The 25,451-nt window shown below is 46.4% G+C and overlaps 1 protein-coding gene across 1 annotated transcript; it reads left to right on the top strand.

The window, feature by feature from the left end:
* Nucleotides 1–2,402: 2,402 nt before the first annotated feature.
* Nucleotides 2,403–12,661, top strand: LOC145339248 (uncharacterized). Its single transcript, XM_080183650.1, has 7 exons — nt 2,403–2,666; nt 4,230–4,348; nt 4,488–4,740; nt 5,343–5,461; nt 5,652–5,880; nt 5,995–6,153; nt 11,259–12,661. Exons 1-6 carry the CDS (start codon nt 2,486–2,488, stop codon nt 6,129–6,131), a joined length of 1,038 nt encoding a protein of 345 aa, XP_080039776.1. The 5' UTR covers nt 2,403–2,485; the 3' UTR covers nt 6,132–6,153; nt 11,259–12,661.
* Nucleotides 12,662–25,451: the final 12,790 nt, after the last annotated feature.

The following is a 25,451-nucleotide window of genomic DNA, read 5'->3' as shown; positions in this document are numbered from 1 at the left end:
CAGGTGACAGTGTGTGTGTGAGAGACACTGAGAGAGAGCAGTTAGACTGTCTGTTACAGCTTCCCCATTGTCCAGGTGACAGTGTGTGTGTGTGAGAGACACTGAGAGAGAGCAGTTAGACTGTCTGTTACAGCTTCCCCATTGTCCTGGTGACAGTGTGTGTGTGTGAGAGACACTGAGAGAGAGCAGTTAGACTGTCTGTTACAGCTTCCCCATTGTCCTGGTGACAGTGTGTGTGTGTGAGAGACACTGAGAGAGAGCAGTTAGACTGTCTGTTACAGCTTCCCCATTGTCCTGGTGACAGTGTGTGTGTGTGAGAGACACTGAGAGAGAGTAGTTAGACTGTCTGTTACAGCTTCCCCATCGTCCTGGTGACAGTGTGTGTGTGAGAGACACTGAGAGAGAGCAGTTAGACTGCCTGTTACAGCTTCCCCATTGTCCAGGTGACAGTGTGTGAGAGACACTGAGAGAGAGCAGTTAGACTGCCTGTTACAGCTTCCCCATTGTCCAGGTGACAGTGTGTGAGAGACACTGAGAGAGAGCAGTTAGACTGTCTGTTACAGCTTCCCCATTGTCCAGGTGACAGTGTGTGTGTGAGAGACACTGACAGAGAGCAGTTCGACTGTCTGTTACAGCTTCCCCATTGTCCAGGTGATAGAACATAGAACGCTACAGCACAAACAGGCCCTTTGGCCCACGAGTTGCGCCGATCACATCAACACCTATCTATAACCCCCAATCCCATAAAACCCCATATACTCATCCAGAAGTCTTTTAAAAGACCCCAGCGAGTTCGCCTCCACCACCACTGACGGCAGCCGATTCCACTCACTCACCACCCTCTGAGTGAAAAACTTACCCCTAACGTCACTTCTGTACTTTCCTCCCCGCACCTTAAATCTGTGTCCTCTCGTAGCGACCATTTCAACCCGGGGAAATAGCCTCTGAGAATCCACCCTATCCATTCCTCTCAACATTTTATAAACCTCTATCAGGTCGCCTCTCAACCTTCGTCTCTCCAGGGAAAAGAGACCCAGCTCCCTCAACCTAACTTCATAAGGCATGCCTCCCAGTCCAGGCAACATCCTTGTAAATCTCCTCTGCACCCTTTCAATAGCTTCTACGTCTTTCCTATAGTGAGGCGACCAGAACTGCGCACAGTACTCCAAATGAGGCCTGACAAGGGTCTTATAAAGTTGCAGCATTACCTCCCGACTCCTAAACTCAATCCCTCGATTAATGAAGGCCAGTACGCCATACGCCTTCTTGACCACCTCTTCCACCTGCGAGGCCGATTTAAGAGTCCTGTGGACCCGGACCCCAAGATCCTTCTGCTCTTCAACACTACTAAGACTCCTGCCCTTGATAGTGTACTCGTTCATCCCATTGGTCCTGCCAAAATGGACGACCACGCATTTATCCGCGTTGAAGTCCATCTGCCACTTCTCCGCCCAGTCCTGCATCCTATTTATGTCCTGCTGCAACTTTTGACATCCTTCCAGACCATCCACAACACCACCGACCTTCGTGTCATCAGCGAACTTACTTACCCATCCCTCCACTTCCTCATCCAGGTCATTTATGAAAATGACAAACATCAAGGGTCCTAGAACAGATCCCTGGGGCACTCCACTGGTGACTGACCTCCATTCAGAAAAAGACCCATCCGCAACCACTCTCTGCCTTCTGCAGGCAAGCCAGTTCTGGATCCACAAGGCCAAAGCCCCTTGGATCCCATGCCCTCTCACCTTCTCAAGAAGTCTTGCATGGGGGACCTTATCAAACGCCTTGCTGAAGTCCATGTACACCACGTTCACGGCACTTCCTTTGTCAATGTGTTCAGTCACATTTTCGAAGAACTCAACTAGGCTCGTAAGGCACGACCTGCCCTTGACAAATCCATGCTGACTATTCCTGATCATGTCAAACCTCTCCAAATGCTCGTAGATCTTGTCCCTCAGAAGCCTCTCCATCAGCTTACCAACCACTGAGGTCAGACTCACCAGTCGGTAATTTCCCGGGCTATCTCTGTTCCCTTCCTTGAAAATAGGGACTACATCCGCAATCCTCCAATCTTCTGGAACCTCTCCCGTCTCCATTGACAACGCAAAGATAGTGTGTGTGTGTGTGTGTGTGTGAGACACAGAGAGAGCAGTTAGACTGTCTGTTACAGCTTCCCCATTGTCCAGGTGACAGTGTGTGTGAGAGAGACACTGAGAGAGAGCAGTTAGACTGTCTGTTACAGCTTCCCCATTGTCCAGGTGACAGTGTGTGTGTGAGAGACACTGAGAGAGAGCAGTTAGACTGCCTGTTACAGCTTCCCCATTGTCCAGGTGACAGTGTGTGTGTGTGAGAGAGCAGTTAGGCTGCCTGTTACAGCTTCCCCATTGATATACTCACTGATATCTGCTGCTCAGTAGTTCACTGTATTCATCACATATCTCCCTCAACAGGCAGGACTGTGTTGCTTCAACACTTTCACATCATGTCTGTTCCCAAGTTTGCCTTTGTTCGCTTCCTTGATGATGAGGAATGTCGAATTGTGCGCATTGCAGACGACATCAAACACTTCGATCCATTGGATCATCATGATTCGAAAATCTACATGGTGCGGCGGAGCTGGCCACGGCACTGGGATTCCGGCAAGGAAAACCATGGAAGGGACGGTGAGTTGTCCCAAGGTTCAATTCTCAATTCTCCCAGGCACATTTGAAAGCTAACTGGGACGTTTAGCTTGTCCCCAAAGGAACATTTCTGAATCTGAAATTAATGTGATACAATGCCTTGATTAACTAGGTTGATGAGTCTAAAATGCAGTGTGTAAAATCCAAATTGAATATGGTACGACGTGGACGTTGTTTCTCTTTTGAGACATAACTTTGAATCCCCCAAAGAGGAATAAGTTGCCTTGTAATCTCTTAAAAGTGAGTGGGAAGGTGTGATCTATTCTTCAGTCACATTTACTGGTTAACTGACAGAAATTGCTGACTGTTTAAAATGAAAACTTAACAATTTATTTAATAAATAGGGAGTTTAACTAAAGAAATAATATACCGAATAAAATAAGATTCTACTGGAATGCTGTTCAATTAAATACAATATTCATTCATTAACCAAAAAAAAGTAATAACAGAATTTAATCACTCAAAAAAAATAGACAACCAGGTTTGGGTCTTTCGGAACCTTCTTGAGTTTCTCGGTTGATTTCTCTGGCTGTAAGTTCTTTTTGATTTGGTACCTTTCGCTGGTTAGGTGCTGCCTTCTCTTTAGAGATATGAGGCTGGAGACTTGAGGGGTGGCAGGTACTATCTTGTTTTTTCCCCCCTTGCACTCTTTTATACCTGTGATAACCTGTCACTTTTTGGTCTGATTCTGTCAACACCATCAAATTCAAATCTTATAGGTTCCTGGTGGCTGAAGGTTCACTAGGCTGATACCGGAGATGAGGGGGTTGGCCTGTGAAGAGAGATTAAATAGATTGGGTCTGTACTCGTTGGAGTTTAGAAGGATGAGGGGGGATCTTATAGAGACGTATAAGATAATGAAGGGGATGGATAGGGTAGAGGTAGAGAGATTCTTCCCGCTTAGAAAGGATAGCAGGACTAGGGGGCACAGCCTCAAGATAAGGGGGGTGCAGTTTAGATCAGAGTTGAGGAGGAACTTCTTCACTCAAAGGGTGGTGAATCTCTGGAATTCTCTGCCCGTTGAAGTGGTGGAGGCTGCCTCGCTAAATATATTGAAGTCACGGGTAGATAGATTTCTGATAGACAAGGGAATTAAGGGTTATGGGGAGAAAGCGGGAAAGTGGAACTGAGCCACGACAGATTAGCCATGATCTTATTGAATGGCGGGGCAGGCTCGAAGGGCTAGATGGCCGACTCCTGCTCCTATTTCTTATGTTCTTATGACAGGCTGCTCTAAATTGATAGGCCAAATTCAAAACATTCAAATACCTGAAGCCGGTTACCGAGGCAACCCTGCTGCCTGGCCTTTGATACAAATGTATCAGTCTGGGACCCCGTGTGCACCTGCATTTTAAACCTCCAAGCACTGAAACAAAACACCAGCTTCTAAAGGGACACCACTATGTTTCTTTTTCCTCTACCATTTTTTACATCTTTATCAACACCAAATTCCAACTTTGCAAACCCAACTTTGCAACAAATGTCATTTTCTGGGGGATCAGTGAAGTATATGTAACTCTAATCTGATCTTGTTCTGTGCCATAGACTCATATGAAACACTCAGACAGAAAGCATTTAGTGGCCCAAGGTCCAGAATACGAAATATGTACCCCACTCTCAAGCTGGACACTGAAAGTGGTGATGATTTTCCTTACGCATCTCCGGTAAGGACAGAGAGGCAACTCAAGAATGTGAATGTTCTCCAGTTAAGTAGTGATTTTCATTGCAAATAGCATATTCAATCCTCCATCAAAGCCATGTGACCATTGTAATTTCAAATCTTTATGACCTCCCCTCTGACAGAAAAACAAGTCTTCTGGAATAAAGGTGAGCCCAGACCGTCAGGGCTCAGCCATCACAAACAAGTGGATCACGGAAAAGGTTGAGGAGGATTTGGATTGGAGCATGACTCCAGCTTCCCAGTCCCAGGAGCTGGCTAAGGATGAGACAATCAGGAAGTTGAAAGAAGAGAGGGCAGCCCTCCAGCAGAAGCTGCAGAGGCTCGAAACTCTCAACTTCAAGCTCCAAGAGGAAATCGTTGCACTCTCAAAAAAGGGTAACGTCCTTATTTAGATCACTGTTATTTCACAATGGCACAACGTACCTCCCTTTTGGTGACTTATGCAGCATCACTCTGACAGATGATAGCAGTTGTGCAATGACTTCCATCAAATGAGGTATTTAGAACATAGAAAAACCATAGCACAAACAGGCCCTTCCGCCCACAAGTTGTGCCAAACATGTCCCTACCTACTAGGCTTATCTATAACCCTCTATCTTACTGAGTTCCGTGTACTTATCCAAAAGTCTCTTAAAAGACCCTATCGAATCCACCTCCACCACCACCAACGGCAGCCGGTTCCACTCACCCACCACCCTCTGAGTGAAAATCTTTCCCCTGATGTCTCCTCTGTACCTATTCCCCAGCACCCTAAACCTGTGTCCTCTCGTAGTGACCATTTCAGCCCTGGGAAATAGCCTCTGAGAATCCACTCGATCAATACCTCTCAACGTCTTATGCACCTCTATCAGGTCGCCTCTCATCCTTCGTCTCTCCAAGGAGAAAAGATCGAGCTCCCTCGACCTATCTTCATAAGGCATGCCTCCCAATCCAGGCAACATCTGACTGATCCTGATTATTTTTCATCATTGTTTCAGCAAGACTGGCAGACAGGCCTGACGATGCACCAACACCTCCCAAGCAGAGTCGAACCCCAATGTTGACTGAACAAGGAGAGGCAACCAGCAATCAACTGTACACTCCAAATGATGGCAAGGTAATGATTCTTAATTTTCAAAGCATTTGGAAATCCCCGTTGGTTTAAGCAAGCATCCTTCTTGAAGTGAAGATAAATCAGAACATTCAGTGAGATTTGAATCACGGGGTAATCTGTCCTGCCGTAGTGGCTGTCTTATTTTCCAAGTTTTAGACTTAGGATACTGAAGATGCCCTCAATTTACTTGTAGGTGCAATTGTTAGGTGGCATTGAGATCTCCGAGAAAGAGTGGTGTACTGTCAACAGCCAAAGGACGAATTCACTATTCGTCAAGTCTCTGGCTGTTGCTATCTGGGGGAGCACCACGCTCCGGGACAGGTCGGTCTGCGGGAGAGTGTGCCCACGGTTTATCCACACTGCAGGTACTCCTCCGAAGGCTAAACCTCCGCTCTCACCAAGGAAGTTGAACGCAGTCAAAGGTAACAAACCCTTCTTAAATCGTTGTCGCCATTTCTGCTGTGACTTTAAGGATTAAAGTAATACCTTGCTTAATCTTTTATTTTCTTTCCTCCCCGCTTTTTATATTGTGGCAGCATGTTTCACCCACCACCTCAATGCCCAGGGGTTAAGTGCGGAGGCTGTGGCGAGCGAGCTCAGAAAGATGAATAATTACATCACGGAGAAAATCCAAGACCTCAACAGGGCTGAAGTCTGGCAAATTCCCCCGTAGCGTTGATCATGTTTAACTTTGTGTGAGTTTGCATTTTATCTGCAATGAAACTGTTTTTAATTTTTCTGTTATGTCGCTGCTTTTCTTGTATCTCAATAAAATTTGAAAATTTACAAACTAGTTAAATTTCCAGTTTAGAGAGTTGTCACCCAGCTGTTCAAAATGTCTTAACCTGCCTAAACTACTTATCATATCATATCTTCAATCTCCCGTCTTATTCCCACAATCCTTGATTCCCTTACTCATTACAAGTCTGTTTATCTCGGCCTTTAAGTTTATTTATTAATCATAAGTAGACTTACATTAGGCTTCAATGAGGTTACTGGGAAAATTCCCCAGTCGCCACACTCCGGTGCCTGTTCGGGTTACACCGAGGGAGAATTTAGCACGGCCCAATGCACCCTAACCAGCACGTCTTTCAGACTGTGGGAGGAAACCGGAGTACCCGGAGGAAACCCACGCAGACACAGGGAGAACGTGCAGACTCCACACAGACAGTGACCCGAACCTGGGTCCATGGCACTGTGAGGCAGCAGTGTGAACCACTGTGCCGCCCATACTTCAGTATACTTAATGTAAACATAATGTATTTAATGACCCAGCTCTGCAGTAAAGAATGCCACAGATTCACTACCCTTAGAGAGAAGAAGTTCTTCCTCATCTCTATCTTCAATGGGTGACCCCCTTACTCTGAGATGCTGCCCTCTGGTCCTAGACTCTCCCACAAGGGGAAACAGCCTCTCAGCATCGACCCTGTCAAACCTCCTGAGAATCCTGTCTCAATAAGGTCACCTCTCGTTCTCCTAAACTCCAATGAGCACAGACCCAACCTCTCAGAAGAAAATCCCTCCATACCCAGGATCAACCTGGTGAACCTTCTCTGGACTGCCTCCAATGCCAGTATATCTTTCCTTAAATAACGGGACCAAAACTGTTCACGGTATTCCAGAATTGTAATTAGAATCCCTACAGTGCAGGAGGAGGCCATTCAGCCTACTGAGTCTGCACAGACCACAATCCCACCCAGGCCCAATTCCCATAACCCCACATACTTACTCTGCTAATCCCAACACTAGGTTAATTTAGCATGGCCAATCCACCTAACCTGCACATCTTTGTGAGGAAACCCACGCAGGCAACATGCCAACTCCACAAAGACAGTGACCCAAGGCCAGAATTGAACCTGGGATCATAGCAGTGAGAGGCAGCAGTGCTAACCACTGTGCTAGTTCTAGTGTCTTTATTGAACTGAATGTATTATAGCTGCCTCCACATATTCCCTGCTATGGAGATGCCGGTGTTGGACTGGGTGGACAAGCACAGGTTATAGGTTTATTTGAAATCTCAAGCTTTCAGAGCGCTGCTCCTTCCTCAGCTGAAGTGGAGCGATGTGCGCAGACACAGAATATACCGGCAGAGTGACGATAGCCCGACACCAACAGGCAATCAAGAGTGTCAATGGATAAGCACAGACAGTGTAGGCTGGCTGAATACCTGGCAAAGGAGCTGTGCTCCGAAAGCTTGTGATTTCAAATAGACCTGTTAGAGTATGACCTGGTGTCATGTGACCTCCCATCACATCCCCTCATGGCGGAGGGTCACATGATCAAAGGATCAAGGTAGGATCAAATAGTGATTGCATATCAAAAGCCCCTTCCCAAACAGCAGAAATGTCACCTGCACTGTCACCACAACTCTTCTGTATTAAAGTATTCTCATTTGTCCCCGTAACTGCATTGCAAACACACTTGTTACATTGTGCAAGTCTCTTCGTGGTACACGTTGTCATTGGCTGTTGCTTCCCTGGGGACTGTCATTCCTGTGGCACTTGTTGTTCGTTTGGATTGTTGAGGACAGGTGCACAGTGACTAACGCACAAGGACACTCGCTGAGTATCCACCTCTCAATTTACACCCATTCCAGTAATAATCAGTCTTCCTATTATTGCCCAAGATGGATAACCTCACGTTTATCCACATTATACTGGATCTGCCATGCAGATATCCACACACTCAGCCTGTCCAAATCACTGAAACATCTCTGCATCCTCCTCACAGCTCACCCTCCCACCAAACTTTGTATCATCTGCAAATTTGGAGATAATACATTCAGTTCCCTCTTGCAAATCATTAATATATAATGTGAACAGTTGGGGTCCCAGCACAGATCCCTGCAGAACTCCACTAGTCACTGACTGCCAATCAGAAAAAGACCCATTTATGCCAACTCTTCGCTTCCTATCTGCTAACCAGCTTTCTATCCATCTCGGGACATTACCCGCAATCCCATGTGCTTTAACTTTACATAGCATGTTATATGTGAGACCTTGTCAAAAGCCTTCTGAAAGTCTATTGGTTCTTGGTCAACCCTACTGGTTACATCCTCAAGAAAACCCAATAGATTCATAGATTCCTACAGTGCAGAAGGAGGCCATTTGGCCCATCAAGTCTGCACCGACCACAATCCCACCCAGGCTCTATCCCCATAACCTCATCTATTTACCCTGCAAATCCACTTGACGCTAAGGCACAATTTAGCAAAACCAAGCAACCTAACCAGCACGGCTTTCGGACTGTGGGAGGAAACTGGAACACCCGGAGGGAACCCACGTGGGGAGAATGTGCAGTCTCCACACAGACAGTGACGCAAGGCTGGAATTGAACCCATGTCCCTGGTGCTGTGAGGCAGCGGTGCTAACCACCGTGCCCCTAATGAGTTCCTGCCAAAGTGAAGAGATCTACCCTCAGCTTCACGTGTGGTCTGTCTGGGGTGACATATCTGATCAATGGCTCGCTTGCTTGTTCAGCTGGCACATGTTACTGGCCAAATGGTCTTTTATTTCATTGCTCGTGTTCGGCCAGAGGAGGACTTTTCTTGCCTTCCTCAGACTCGACTCAATCCCTTGATGGCTTGCGTGGCCATGTTTCAGCATCTCTCTCATCCCCTCTGGACGAGATGCTATCTTGGTCAGTTCACCTTGGTATATCCTAAGGTGCTGCTGTGGCCGATGATATGTCCGAGATGCTCTCAGGTTATCCTTTCGTCTCTGCTGCTAGCCTTGGCTTCTCTTCCAGCGTTTTAAGACTCAGTCTCAGTTCCACTTCGGACACCATGTTACAAGCTCAAAGGCTTTCTGATGTCTTTATTGAACTGAGTGCCTGTCATAGCAGAGGTCACGCGACTATGGCAAGCCAGCTAGGACACGTGATAATGACTGGATTTCAAAATCCACTCAGCGGCAAGGCAAACTTGCATTCTCTTCACTAATTACCCGTGAGAATCAGAAGCAGTGATTTTCCTGAACCAGTGTACACCGTGCTGTGGGTGGGACGGAGTTGCAGGATTTTGACCTAGTCATAACTGAAGACAGAAATTTTTCCAAGTGTGTACTGTGTGAGACGAGAGTTCAGAGTGTTTCTACGCATCTGCTGTGTTTTTAGAATATTCATTCACGGGATATGGGCTTCGCTGGCTAAGTCAGTATTTATTGCCCACCCCTAATTGCCCCTTGAGAAGGTCGTGGGTGAGCTGCCTTCTGGAACCCACTGCAGTCTGTGTGGTGTAGGTACACCCTCAGTGCTGTTAGGGAGGGAGTTCCAGGATTGTTATTGGACATCAGTTCACTAGGCTGATACTGGAGATGAGGGGGTTAGACTATGAAGAGAGACTAAATAGACTGGGTCTGTACTCGTTGGAGTTTAGAAGGATGAGGGGGGGATCTTATAGAGACGTATAAGATAATGAAGGGGATGGATAGGGTAGAGGTAGAGAGATTCTTCCTGCTTAGAAAGGATAGCAGGACTAGAGGGCACAGCCTCAAGATAAGGGGGGGGCAGTTTAGAACGGAGTTGAGGAGGAACTTCTTCACTCAAAGGGTGGTGAATCTCTGGAATTCTCTGCCCGTTGAAGTGGTGGAGGCTACCTCGCTAAATATATTTAAGACACGGGTAGATAGGTTTTTGACAGACAAGGGAATTAAGGGTTATGGGGAGAAAGTGGGAAAGTGGAACTGATCCACTTCAGATCAGCCATGATCTTATTGAATGGCGGGGCAGGCTCGAAGGGCTAGATGGCCGACTCCTGCTCCTATTTCTTATGTTTCTTACACCACACGGACTGACTGATAAGAACGTAGGTACACCCACAGTGCTGTCAGGGAGGGAGTTCCAGGATTGTTATTGGACGTCAGCCAGTCCGTGTGGTGTAAATACACCCACAGTGCTGTCAGGGAGGGAGGTCCAGGATTGTTATTGGACATCAGTCAGTCCGTGTGGTGTAGGTACACCCACAGTGCTGTCAGGGAGGGAGTTCCAGGATTGTTATTGGACATCAGTCAGTCCGTGTGGTGTAGGTACACCCACAGTGCTGTCAGGGAGGGAATTCCAGGATTGTTATTGAACATCAGTCAGTCTTTTGATTTGATTTGATTTATTATTGACACATGTATTGGTATATAGTGAAAAGTATTGTTCCTTGTGCACTATATAGACAAAGCATACCATTCATAGAGAAGGAAAGGAGAGAGTGCAGAATGTAATGTTACAGTCATAGCTGGAGTGTAGAGAAAGATCAGCTTAATGTGAGGAAGGTCCACTCAAAAGTCTGACAACAGCAGGGAAGAAGCTGCTCTTGAGTTGGTTAGTACATGACTTCAGACTTTTGTATCTTTTTCCCAACAGAAGAAGGTGGAAGCAAGAATGTCTGGGGTGTGTGAGGTCCTTAATTATGTTGGCTGCTTTGCCGAGGCAGCGGGAAGTGTAGACAGAGTCAATGGATGGGAGGCTGGTTTGCTTGATGGATTGGGCTACATTTATGATCTTTTGTAATTTCTTGCGGTCTTGGGCAGAGCAGAAGCCCAGACCAAGCTGTGATACAACCAGAAAGGATGCTTTCTATGGGGCATCTGTAAAAGTTGGTGAGAGTCATAGTGGACATGCCTAGTCTCCTGAGAAAGTAGAGGCGTTGGTGGGGCTTTCTTAACTATAGTGTTGGCATGGGAGGGACCAGGACAGGTTGTTGGTGATCTGCTAACCTAGAAATCTGAAGCTCTCGACCCTTTCCATTTCATCCCCATTTTTTCTCAGATATAAGCTGCTGTTTAATAGTCTCTTTTCTTTGATTGGACAGATAATAATGCAACACAGCACAGTCAGACCGGCCGAAATAAGTTAGTGTCTGTGGCGAGCTGATTTCCTGTCTGACCAGCATTGAGGAAGATGATACCAGAAAATCACGATGATTTGGATCCTGTTTTCCTACACGAAATGTCACGAATACAGAAACACATATCAATAGGTCCTCAAGTGTGAAAATGATCAATTATTATTAAAAGAAAATTCTGAAACTGCGTGGTATTTTCAGATCACTACAGTAAGATTGCAGCTTTCAGCTGGTTGAGGAATGATTATCTCCAGGAGTGTCAGATTTCTCCATATTGTTTGTATCTGTGTCAAAACTATTGAAGTAATTTCTTTGTTAAGGCTGCAGCTAATCTTTGATTTGATTTATTATTGTCACATGTATTAGTATACAGTGAAAAGTATTGTTTCTTGCGCGCTATACAGACAAAGCATACCATTCACAGAAGGAAAGGAGAGGGTGCAGAATGTAGTGTTACAATCACAGCTAGGGTGTAGAGAAAGATCAGCTTAATGTGAGGCAGGTCCATTCAAAAGTCTGACAGCAGCAGGGAAGAAGCTGTTCTTGAGTCGGTTGGTACGTGACCTCAGACTTCTGTATTTTTTTCCCAAAGGAAGGAGGTGGAAGAGAGAATGTCTGGGGTGTGTGGGGTCTTTAATTATACTGGTTGCTTTGCCAAGGCACTGGGAAGTGTAGACAGAGTCAATGGATGGGAGGCTGGTTTGCATGATGGATTGGGCTACATTCATGACCTTTTGTAGTTCCTTGCAGTCTTGGGCAGAGCAGGATCCCAGACCAAGCTGTGATACAACCAGAAAGAATGCTTTCTATGGGGCATCTATAGAAGTTGGTGAGGGTCGTAGCAGACATGCCAAATTTCCTTAGTCTCCTGAGAAAGTAGAGGCGTTGGTGGGGCTTTCTTAACTGTAGTGTCGGCGTGGGGGGGGGACCAGGACAGGTTGTTGGTGATCTGGGCATGTAGAAACTTGAAGCTCTCGACCCTTTCTACTTCGTCCCCATTGATGTAGACAGGGGCATGTTATCCTTTACGTTTCCTGAACTCGATGACAATCTCCTTCGTTTTGACATCGAGGGAGAGATTATTGTTGCCGCACCAGTTCACCAGATTCTCTATCTCATTCCTGTACTCTGTCTCGTCATTGTTTGAGATCTGACCCACAACTTGAAAATCGAGTTAGAGGGGAATTTGGCCGCACAGTCGTAGGTGTATAAGGAGTGTGGTAGGGGGCTGAGAACACAGCCCTGTGGGGCACTGGTGTTGAGGATGATCGTGGAGGAGGTGTTGTTGCCTATCCTTACTGATTGTGGTCTGTGAGTTAGGAAGTTTACCAGCACAGTGGGTTAGCACTGCTGCTTCACAGCTCCAGGGTCCTGGGTATGATTCCCGGCTCAGGTCACTGTCTGTTTGGAGTTTGCACATTCTTCTCGTGTCTGTGTGGGTTTCCTCCGGGTGCTCTGGCTTCCTCCCACAGTCCAAAGATGTGTGGGTTAGGTTGATTGGCTGTGCTAAAATTGCCCCTTAGTGTCCCAAGATGCTTAGGTTAGAGGGATTAGTGGGTAAAATATGTAGGGATATGGGGATAAGGCCTGGGTGGGATTGTGGTCAGTGCAGACTTGAAGGGCCTCTTTCTGCACTGTAGGGTTCTATGATAAGTTCAGGCTCCAGTCGCAGAGGCAGGAGCTGAGGCCCAGACCATGGAGTTTGGAGATGAGTTTCGTGGGAATAATGGTGTTGAAGGCTGAGCTGTAGTCAATAAATAGGAGTCTGACATTGGTGTCCTTGTTGAGTGCAAGGCAATGATCAGGGGGAGAATGTGTCTGGGAAACACATCCAATGTATGGATGTGCTCAGTTCATAATGTCATTATTCCCCATCACCGGAAACCAGTGCTTTTCACAGAAATGCAGAAGCCAGTAATTCTTCAGATGGAATGTGTTTAAAGTTTATTTATTAGCGTCACAAGTAGGCTTACGTTAACACTGCAATCAAGTTACTGTGGAAATTCCCGAGTTGCCACACTCCAGCACCTGTTTGGGTACAGCGGGAGAATTTAGCACGGCCAATGCACCCTAACCAGCACGTCTTTCGGACTGTGGGAGGAAGCCGGAGGAAACCCACGCAAACATGGGGAGAATGTGCAAACACCACACAGTGACCCAAGCTGAGAATTGAACCCAGGTCCCTGGCATTGTGAGGCGGCAGTGCTAACCCGCTGCGCTACCGTGCTACCCACTTACTGTACTTTTATTGCAGTTATCAGAATTCCTGGTAAGCTTTGATTCCAGCTGTTAATTGTATAAGTAGGTTTGAACTTGCTGTTGTTGCAAAAATGGGACAGGCAGCTGTTCTGTTTCGTCAGTTTAATTGCACAATTTGCGAATTTTCTGGTGGTTTTAACATCTGAAAAGAGGGTTGTGTATCCAGCCTGGCAATGCAACAATATCCATTACTGTGCTGAACGTACTGAGATCATTTGTCTGCTTTCATACCTATCAGACCATAAACAATTCTCTACACCTCTGGATCCAAAAACGTTTGAATACACTTGGGAAAATAAAATCAGTGATTACTAATGATTCAACACATTCTCTCTGTGTCACACGCAGAAAGCACAATGCTTTTATCTAACAACATGGCATTTGTAAACGAAGTTCAATGTTGCTATGGGTTGTTATTAGGGGGCACAGTGGTTAGCACTGTTACCTTACGGCTCAATTCCCGACTTGGGTCACAGTCTGTGCGGAATCTGCATGTTCTCCCCATGTCTGTATGGGTTTCCTCTCTCAGCCTGAAAGGCGTGCTGGTTCGGTGCACTGGCTGTGCTAAATTCTCCCTCAGTGAACCCAAACATAGGGTAGCGGTAGAGAGATTTTTCCCGCTTAGAAAGGATAGCAGGACTAGAGGGCACAGCCTCAAGATAAGGAGGGGGGGGGGGCGCAGTTTAGATCAGAGTTGAGGAGGAACTTCTTCACTCAAAGGGTGGTGAATCTCTGGAATTCTCTGCCCGTTGAAGTGGTGGAGGCTGCCTCGCTAAATATATTTAAGACACGGGTAGATAGGCTTCTGATAGACAGGGGAATTAAGGGTTATGGGGAGAAAGCGGGAAAGTGGAACTGATCCACTTCAGATCAGCCATGATATTATTGAATGGCAGGGCAGGCTCGAAGGGCCAGATGGCCCACTCCTGCTCCTATTTCTTATGTTCTTATTAGGTGCCCTACTGTGGCGATTAGGGGATTTTCACAGTAACTTCATTGCAGTGTTAATTAAGCTGACTTGTGCCACTAATAAAGATGAAGCTTTATTAAAATAGAAGCAGGAGTAGGCATTCCCACACATGCTGTGAGCCCCCTTCCTCTCTACACCTGACACACACACACACTTTCACACACTCATTCTCACACACACTCTGAAACAATCACCCATTTGTACACGGGGACCAGACGTAACATTTCCAAACATGCTTATGACATAAACCTAGTTGTCAGGAGGCTTCAAGGGGACTTGGACAGGCTGGGTGAATGGGCAAGGTCATGGCAGATGCAATATAATGTGAATAAGTGTGAAGTTATCTACTTTGGTAGAAAAAAACACAAAGGCAGAGTATTTATTCAACGGTGTGAGATTGGAAAGAGTTGTGTCTGGAGAGGCCTGGGTGTCCTTGTTCACAGAACACTGAAAGCTAGCGTGCAGGCACAGCAAGCTATGAAAAAGGCTAATGGTCCACCGGCCTTCATCGAAAGGGGATTTGTGTACAGGAGTAAAGATATCTTGCTGCAATTGTTCACTGCCTTGGTCAGACCATGCCTGGAGCACTGTATAAATTTGGTCTCCTTTTAAGGATATGTTAGCCATAGAAGGATGTAACGGAGATTCAGCAGACCGATATTCACAGTAACTTCACTGCAGTGTTAATGTAAGACTACTTGTGACAAATAAATAAACTTCAAATAAACTTTAATATTGTTATAGAGGTTTACAGCATGGAAACAGGCCCTTCGGACCAACTTGTCCATGTAGCCCCTTTTTTTTAAACCATGCAGCTCGTCCCAATTGCCCACATTTGGCCCATATCCTTCTATACCCATGTAACTCTCTAAATGCTTTTTATTAAAGACAAAATTGTACCCACCTCTACTACTACCTCTGGCAGCTCGTTCTAGACACTCACCACCCTCTGTGTGAAAAAATTGCCCCTCTGGATACTTTTGTATCTCTCCTCTCTCACCTTAAACCTCTGCCCTCTAGTTTTAGACTCCCCTACCTTTGGGGAAAAGATATTGACTATCTAGCTGATCTGTGCCCCTCATTATTTTATAGACCTCTATAAGGTCACCCCTCAGCCTCCTACGCTCCAGAGAAAAAAGTCCCAGTCTATCCAGCCTCTCCTTATAATTCAATCCATCAAGTCCCGGTAGCTTCCGAGTAAATCTTTTCTGCACTCTTTCTAGTTTAATAATATTCTTTCTATAATAGGGTGACCAGAATTGCACTCAGTATTCCAAGTGTGGCCGTACCAATGTCCTGTACAACTTCAACAAGACATTTCAACTCCTGTATTCAATGTTTTGACCGATGAAACTAAGCATGCTGAATGCCTTCTTCACCACTCTGTCCACCTGTGACTCCACTTTCAAGGAGCTATAAACCTAGATCTCTTTGTTCTATAACTCTCCCCAGCGCCCTACCATTAACTGAGTAAGTCCTGCCCTGGTTCAATCTACCTCGCATTTATCTCAATTAAAATCCATCTGCCATTCGTCAGCCCACTGGCCCAATTGATCAAGATCCCGTTGCAATTGGAGATAACTTTCTTCACTGTCCATTATATCTCCAATCTTAGTGTCATCTGCAAACTTACTCACCATGCCTCCTACATTTTCATCCAAATCATTAATATAAATGACAATTACCAATGGACCCAGCACTGATCCCTGAGGCACACCACTGGTCACAGGCCTCCAGTTTGAAAAACAACTCTACAATCACCCTCTGTCTTCTGTCATCAAGCCAATTTTGTATCCATCTGGCTACCTCACCCCGGATCTCGTGAGATTTAACCTTATGCAACAACCTACCAATGTGGTACCTTGACAAAGGCCTTGCTAAAGTTCATGTAGACAACATCAACTGCGCTGCCCTCATCTATCTTCTTATCAAATTCATGAGACATGATTTTCCATTCACAAAGCCATGCTGACTGTCCCTAATCAGTCCTTGCCTCTCTAAATGCCTGTAAATCCTGTCTCTCGGACTACATTCGAACAATTTACCCACCACTGGCCTGTAGTTCCCAGGCTTTTCCCTGCAGCCCTTTTTAAACAAAGGCACATTTGCCACTCTCCAATCCTCAGGCACCTCACCTGTGACTATCGATGATTCAAATATCCCGGCTAGGGGACCCGCAATTTCCTCCTGAACCTCCCACAATGTCCTGGGATACACTTCATCAGGTCCCTTTATCTACCTTGATGTGCTTTAAGACTTCCAGCACCTCCTCCTCTGTAATATGTACACTCCTCTAGACATCACTATTTATTTCCCCAAGTTCCCTAACATCCATTCTTTTCTCCACAGTAAATACTGATGAGAAAATATTCACTTAGGATCTCACCCATCTCTTGTGGATTCGCGCATAGACTGTGGGAGGAAACCGGAGCACCTGGAGGAAACCCATGCAGACACAGGGAGAATGTGCAAACTGCACACTCCACCCAAAGCCATGCAGCCAAGATGACCCTGTTGATCTTTAAGAGGCCCTACTCTCTCCTTTGTTACTCTTTTGGCCTTTATGTATTTATAGAAGCTTTTTGGAATCTCCTTTGCCTTATCTGCCAAAGCCCTGGGATGTGAGATTGATGAGGAATGATTGGGGAACCTGGGAATCTATTCTACAGAGCTGTGAAGAACAAATGGTGATCTCGTAGAAACGTACAAATTTCTTACAGGGCGTCGCAGGGTTTATGTAGATTGGATGTTTCCCCTGGCTGGTGGGACTAGAACTAGGGGGACACAGTCTCAGAATCAGGAGTATAGACCATTTCAGCCTTGCAGGAACACAGCCTGATAGTCTCCACCTTAAATGCTTCCACTTTCTCTCTTCATTGCTGTCCTCCACTCCCTCTGTTAATCTCCCTCCATCTCTATCCTGTCTCTCTCTATCTCACTTTGACCCTCTCCAGCCTGGATGGAGCAGAGTTGAAGAAGCCAGTGGGAGCAGAGTGAATATTGTGAAGGCAGAGTGAGACAGATGATTGATTAACAAGGAGCTGAAAGGTTATTGGGAATAGGCAGGAATGTGGGGTTGAGGTTACAATCATAGAATCAGTGAGTGCAGATGGAGGTCATTCAGCTCATCGAGTCTGCACCCACTCTTCAACATAGCATCCCACCCAGCCCGATCCCCATAAATCCACGCATTTATCCCACTAACCTCCCTAACCTGCACATCATCGGACACTAAGGGGCAGTTTAGCATGGCCAATCCATCCTGATTTATGTCTGAAGCCATTGTCTTTGGTCCCCACCAAAAAGTCTGTGTCCTGGTTACCAATTCCATCCCTCTCCCTTGTATTAGCCTAAAAGTAAACCACCTTAATGTCCACATCTTTGGACGCTTAAGGGGCAATTTAGCATGGCCAATCCACCTAACCTACACATCTTTGGACACTAAGGGACAATTTAGCATGGCCAATCCACCCTAACCTACACATCTTTGAACACTAAGAGGTAATTTAGCATGGCCAATCCCCCTAACCTACACATCTTTGGACACTAAGGGACAATTTAGCATGGCCAATCCACCCTAACCTACACATCTTTGAACACTAAGGGGTAATTTAACATGGCCAATCCACCCTAACCTACACATCTTTGAACACTAAGGGACAATTTAGCATGGCCAATCCACCCTAACCTACACATCTTTGAACACTAAGGGGTAATTTAGCATGGCCAATCCACCCTAACCTACACATCTTTGGACACTAAGGGACAATTTAGCATGGCCAATCCACCCTAACCTGCACATCTTTGGACACTAAGGGGCAATTTAGCATGGCCAATCCACCTAACCTGCACATCTTTGGACACTAAGGGGCAATTTAGCATGGCCAATCCACCCTAACCTACACATCTTTGGACACTAAGGGGCAATTTAGCATGGCCAATCCACCCTAACCTACACATCTTTGGACACTAAGGGGCAATTTAGCATGGCCAATCCACCCTAACCCACACATCTCTGTAATGTGGGAGGAAACCGGAACAGTCAGAGGAAACCCATGCAGACACGGGAGAACTCAGTCCCCACTAATTACGTCGAACACTTTGGTTTTCAGGAAGCATTCCGAGAGTGATGCTGCTTTAACATGAAGTGATGAGGAATGAAGGGGTTAAAATCAATGAGTTACAGTAGAGTTCCACTGTGAAACTGCCAAGGCTACACAAAGCAATAAAATCAAGGGACAGGGGAGAATTTGGACAGAGCACATAGACACCACTGTGAAGTCTCTAGATAATTGTCAAGGACAACAGACAGGTTTTGATCAAACACAATAGAACATAGAACATTACAGCGCAGAACAGGCCCTTCGGCCCACGATGTTGCACCGACCAGTTAAAAAAAACAATGACCCACTAATCTAAACCAATCCCTTATCGTCCATAAACCTATCCACGGATCTCTTAAACGCCCCCAAACTAGGCGCATTTACAACCGCAGCAGGCAGGGCATTCCAATCCCTCACCACCCTCTGGGTAAAGAACCTACCCCTGACATCCGTCCTATAACTACCCCCCCTTAATTTAAAGCTATGCCCCCTCGTGCTAGCTTTCTCCATCCGAGGAAAAAGGCTATCACTGTCCACCCTATCTAAACCTCTAATCATCTTATATGTTTCAATAAGATCCCCTCTTAGCCGCTTTCTTTCTAGCGAAAACAACCCCAAATCCCTCAGTCTCTCCTCATAGGACCTCCCCTCCATACCAGGCAACATCCTGGTAAACCTCCTCTGCACCCTCTCCAAAGCCTCCACATCCTTCCTGTAATGTGGGGACCAGAACTGCACACAGTACTCCAAGTGCGGCCGCACCAGAGTTGTGTACAGTTGCAACATGACGCTGCGACTCCTAAATTCAATCCCCCTACCAATAAACGCCAAGACACCGTATGCCTTCTTAACAACCTTATCTACTTGATTCCCAACTTTCAGGGATCTATGCACACATACACCTAGATCCCTCTGTTCATCCACACTATTCAAAGTCCTCCCGTTAGCCCTATACTCGACACATCTGTTATTCCTACCAAAGTGAATCACCTCACACTTCTCCGCATTAAACTCCATCTGCCACCTCTCAGCCCAGCTCTGCAACCTGTCTAAGTCTCCCTGCAAACTATGACACCCTTCCTCACTATCTACCACACCTCCGACTTTGGTGTCATCAGCAAATTTACTAATCCACCCAGCTATACCCTCATCCAGATCATTAATAAAAATTACAACCAGCAGTGGCCCCAAAACAGATCCCTGAGGTACACCACTCGTAACCGAACTCCATGACGAATATTTACCATCAACCACCACCCTCTGTCTCCTATCTGCTAGCCAATTCCTGATCCAATTTCCTAGACTACCCTCAATCCCATACATCTGCATTTTCTGCAGAAGCCTTCCATGGTGTACCTTATCGAACGCCTTACTAAAATCCATATACACCACGTCAACTGCCTTACCCCCATCCACCTCTTTGGTCACTTTCTCAAAAAACTCAATAAGGTTAGTAAGGCACGACCTACCCGCTACAAAACCATGCTGACTATCTCCAATCAACTCATTACTCTCCAAATAACTATAAATCCTATCCCTAATAATTTTTTCTAAAACCTTGCCCACAACAGAAGTAAGACTCACCGGTCTATAATTCCTGGGGAAGTCTCTGTTCCCCTTCTTAAACAATGGGACAACATTCGCTGTCCTCCAATCCTCCGGTACTATACCAGAGACCAACGATGACCTGAAGATCAGAGCCAGAGGCTCTGCAATCGCCTCTCTTGCCTCCCAGAGAATCCTAGGGTAAATCCCATCCGGACCAGGGTAAATCCCATCCGTCAGTTGTTCCATTCTGCCGCCACGGGAATCAAAGTGGGCGAGGCGCGGACCATAGAAAGTTCTGTTGATCTCGGGGTTCAGGGTTTATCTTCCAGTTTTGGGGTAAGCGTGGCTGGAAAAGCTCACCCAATAAGTCACTGCAGAAAGCCCAGAGGTGTGTCTGTTAGCTGATGGTGTAAACGCTAGTGCCTTGCTCTGAATTGGATGTTGTAACTGGGCAAGTATTGGTTAAATACTAATTTGGGAAATAAATGAAGTCATCAGAACTATCAACCTATAGGTTGAGGGAGCTCGGTCTCTTCTCCCTGGAGAGACGAAGGTTGAGAGGCGACCTGATAGAGGTTTGTAAAATGTTGAGAGGAATAGATAGGGTGGATTCTCGGAGGCTATTTCCCCGGGTTGAAATGGTCGCTACGAGAGGACACAGGTTTAAGGTGCTGGGGAGCAAGTACAGAGGAGATGTTAGGGGTAAGTTTTTCACTCAGAGGGTGGTGAGTGAGTGGAATCGGCTGCCGTCGGTGGTGGTAGAGGCGAACTCACTGGGGTCTTTTAAAAGACTTCTGGATGAGTATATGGGATTTAATGGGATTGGGAGTTACAGATAGTTCTATGGCCTGGTAGGTATGGATATGATCGGCGCAACTTGTGGGCTGAAGGGCCTGTTTGTGCTGTAGTGTTCTATGTTCTAACTGATCATTGCAATTGGATATTAATTACCTTTGAATGAAGGTACAATTTTGTTTGGTGTGTGTAAATCACTTGGCATTGAGCCAAAGGGTATAACTACCATTGTACTGCCTTACTTGGGGAGTCTGAGAGCCCCTAGTGATTGGCGGTTCAATATAGACTTCCTTACCATAGTTAGGGTGCATTGGCTGGGCTAAATTCTCCCTCCGTTTACCTGAACAAGTGCCGGAGTGTGGCGACTCGGGGAATTTTCATAGTAACTTCATTGTGTAAGACTACTTGAGACACTAATAAATAAATAAAATAAATAAGTTTGAGGTGTGGGGGAAATGGCATTTCAATCGATGTCCTGCAAATCACTCATTTAATAAAAGCTGCGGACGCTGGCAATCTGAAATTAAAGTAGAAAATGCTGGATAAACTCAGCAGGTCTGGCAGCATCTGTGGAGAGAGAAAGAATGTTAATGTTTCCAATCTAAAGTGGCTCCTCTTCAGCACTCATTTCTCCCTCAATGTTTAACTGCACAGGCAATCTAATCATCCCTGTTAAACCCGCAGTGAAATATTGGACAAGCTCACTCAGCATTGCTCATAACACACCAGGAGCTCACCTCTCATCCTCAGCAATCTCGATATTCCCAGTCCATTCACCAGCCTGCCTGGCATGGCCTGCCCTCTTTTCTGACTCTCCACGGAGAGAGAGAAACAGGGAATGAAGTCCAGAGGCAGGCTATCTGACGTTATCAATGTCCTAGATTACATTCAGCACAAGTAACGTATCACGTCTACAAGACCAACAGCTCGGGTGCACAGGGACTGGATCAAGGAGCTTGTTGAGCTTTGTATTCACGGAAGAGTGAGGGGGGGATCTCAGAAACTTATAAAATTCTAACAGGGTTAGACAGGGTAGATTCAGAAAGAATGTTCCCCATGGTGGGGGAGTCCAGAACTAGGGGGTTATAGTTTGAGGGTAAGGGGTAAACTTATAAAATTCTAACAGGGTTAGACAGGGTGGATTCAGAAAGAATGTTCCCGATGGTGGGGGAGTCCAGAACTAGGGGTCATAGTTTGAGGGTAAGGGATAAACCTTTTAGGACTGAAATGAGGAGAAATGTCTTCACCCAGAGGGTGGGGAATGTGTGGAATTCACTCCCACAGAAAGTAGTTGAGGCCAAAATGTTATTGGATTTCAAGAAGAAATTAGATATCGCTCTTGGGGCTAAAGGGATCGAGGGATATGGGGGGGAGGGGATCAGGATATTGAATTGGATGATCAGCCATGATCAGAATGAATGGCGGAGCAGGATTGGAGGGCCAAATGGCCTACTCCTTCTCCTAGTTTCTATTCAGCTGACAGCACCCAATTGACTCACCGAGCAGGTTCATCCACACCAGGAAATACTAACATGCCTCCTGTTTTTATTTCTCATATCGCCCACGCTCACAATACACCTTGCACTGAGTACCCAGGGGTGTATAGTGAGACTATGAGCCCAGCTCCTTCATGTGTATCAGGAGGAAAAACGTTGGGAGTGGAGCCTCTGTGCCTCATTGCTACTCTCCTAACTACTGAGTTCCTTCCTTTCGGTCTGTGGCATACCCCTCGTACACAAACCTCATTCTAGAATGTGTGTCGCTCCTGTGTCCAATATTAAGCGCCGGTTGGAATGAAAGCTACAACTTTCCTTTCTCAATTTGGGATCTAACTCCAAAGGCGATGGCTGGTTTCTCAAACACTATCTAGCTCTTCTCAAGCTGGAATAATTATCAGTCGTGCCTCTACTAATGGCTCTGTTGTTTCTGGCTGTGACTCTCCACTCTGCAGTTCCAGCTGAAATGTCACTGTTCACATCTTACAGAGCCATGAACGCTGGCTGACAGCAGCAGAAGCAATGATGTGTCTCTGCTCTGAGCACAGAAACCTGCACGTGCACAATGGCGCTCTCTGCTGCTGTCAGCCAGCTTTCGGGCGATTTCGGCCCTGCCCTCTTACTGCCAAATTTCAAGTTGCCAAGATTTTTTTCACTAAGTGTGGATTCGATTATTAAGTTGCTCAAATAAATGGTGCGCGTATCTCTTGGTTTATTCGGGTGTTAGAATTTCTTTGGTAAGATTGCCCCCAATGAGTGGCATTGGGTGAGGATAGATCATTCTTAGCTGCTATACCAACCACAGGTGAATAACAACGTCCACTTATAAAGCACCGCAACATCGTAAAACAGGCCAAGGCACTTCACAGGAGCACTGAAACTAATTTGCCACTTCTACCCGAACTCACCAGGTCAAACCAGTTCTACCCAAACCCACCTCCCCTCAAAGGTGCCCTCTGTACCAACCCTGGAATTGTTTCTTCTGGTTTCTCTCTCCTCATGTCTCACCTTGCCCAGCAGATCCTTCCTGCACTCTCAATCCTATCCCCCAGAAACTGTTGCCCTCACAACTTCCCTTCCTGTCCGTATATTAGCCGACATTAACAGTTCTCTCTCGCCGTCACCCTATCCTTTCAATCTGCCATCATACCTCTCCTAAAAATTCCTTGAGTCTTTGTAAATGACCATCCCATCTCCAACCTCCCACCACCCCCCGCCCCCCCCCCAACAAACTCCTTGAACGTGTTGTCACCTCCTGAATCTCTCCAATCAGATCTCAGCCCCGATACTGAAACAACACGTATCGAAGTTACAAATGACCTTCTCTGTGACCGGGAAAATAGAAAGTTTTCCCCCGATCCTTCTCCAGCTGTCTGCAGCCTTTGACATGGTCTGACCACTCCATCCTCCTTCCACTCCCTCTCCAGCTGGGTTCCATCTTTGGACACTAAGGGGCAATTTAGCATGGCCAATCCACCCTAACCTGCACATCTTTGGACACTAAGGGGCAATTTAACATGGCCAATCCACCCTAACCTACACATCTTTGGACACTAAGGGGCAATTTAGCATGGCCAATCCACCCTAACCTGCACATCTTTGGACACTAAGGGACAATTTACCATGGTCAATCCACCTAACCTGCACATCTTTGGACACTAAGGGACAATTTAGCATGGCCAATCCACCTAACCTACACATCTTTGGATACTAAGGGGCAATTTAGCATGGCCAATCCACCCTAACCTACACATCTTTGGACACTAAGGGACAATTTAGCATGGCCAATCCACCTAACCTGCACATCTTTGGACACTAAGGGGCAATTTAGCATGGCCAATCCACCCTAACCTACATATCTTTGGACACTAAGGGACAATTTAGCATGGTCAATCCACCTAACCTGCACATCTTTGGACACTAAGGGACAATTTAGCATGGCCAATCCACCTAACCTGCACATCTTTAGACACTAAGGGGCAATTTAGCATGGCCAATCCACCCTAACCTACATATCTTTGGACACTAAGGGACAATTTAGCATGGCCAATCCACCTAACCTACGCATCTTTGGACACTAAGGGGCAATTTAGCATGGCCAATCCACCTAACCTACACATCTTTGGACACTAAGGGACAATTTAGCATGGCCAATCCACCTAACCTGCACATCTTTGGATACGAAGGGACAATTTAGCATGGCCAATCCACCCTAACCTACACATCTTTTGATAGATAAGAATGGAACAGGTGAGAGCAGAGTTCACACCCTGGGGACCCAGAGATGAGCTTTAGCTGACGTGCGTGCACTATCAGTAAGAGCAATGCCTTCTTCTACCTCTGTATTACCACCCGACTCTGTCCCTGCTCCAGCTCATCAACAACCTCTTACCTCTTGCCTACCACAACACGTTCTGGGCCAGCCTCCAATATTCGAGCCTCCACCAAGCCGATTGCATCCAAAACGCTTACCTGTGCCGACGTGGCTCACCATCACATTTTTTCCAGTGACCAAACGACATGACACAGGGAGAGTCATTGGGACGAAAGACGAAAAGCTTGGTCAGAGTCATAGGTTTGCAGGAGTGTCTTCAGGGTGATGAGCGAACGGGACTTGGGGTCTGGATAACTCCAGGGTTGTGGAGAGTGGGAGGCCGGTTAGTCGAGAGGCAAAGGCATGAATGGGGGTTTCTGCAGAGGGGCTGGGGTAGGGCTGAGGTTAGGACGTAATAGATTGGCAATAGACCCCGGGGAGGGGGCGGAGAGAGAGAGAGAGGGTGCACCCAAAGGCCTCAAACCAGATCCCCTTTCTAGAAGGGGCAGAGAAACGATTGAGAGAAGGGGATCCACAGCTGTGACACAAATATACAGGGCAGGAAGACATTGACTGCAGTACAGATGGGCTGCCAGCAGCAAGTACTGTGCACAGCGAACGGCAAAGTAGGCCTCTCATTGCCCACGTTATAATCCTACACAATGTCGAGTGAGC

This window comes from Carcharhinus amblyrhynchos, unplaced genomic scaffold, assembly GCF_965287045.1.
Source record: "Carcharhinus amblyrhynchos unplaced genomic scaffold, sCarAmb.v2.hapA chromosome_359, whole genome shotgun sequence".
Taxonomy (NCBI): Eukaryota; Metazoa; Chordata; class Chondrichthyes; order Carcharhiniformes; family Carcharhinidae; genus Carcharhinus; species Carcharhinus amblyrhynchos.
The sequence above is the reverse complement of the archived record's forward strand: the minus strand, read 5'-3'. Positions and strand labels throughout refer to the sequence as shown.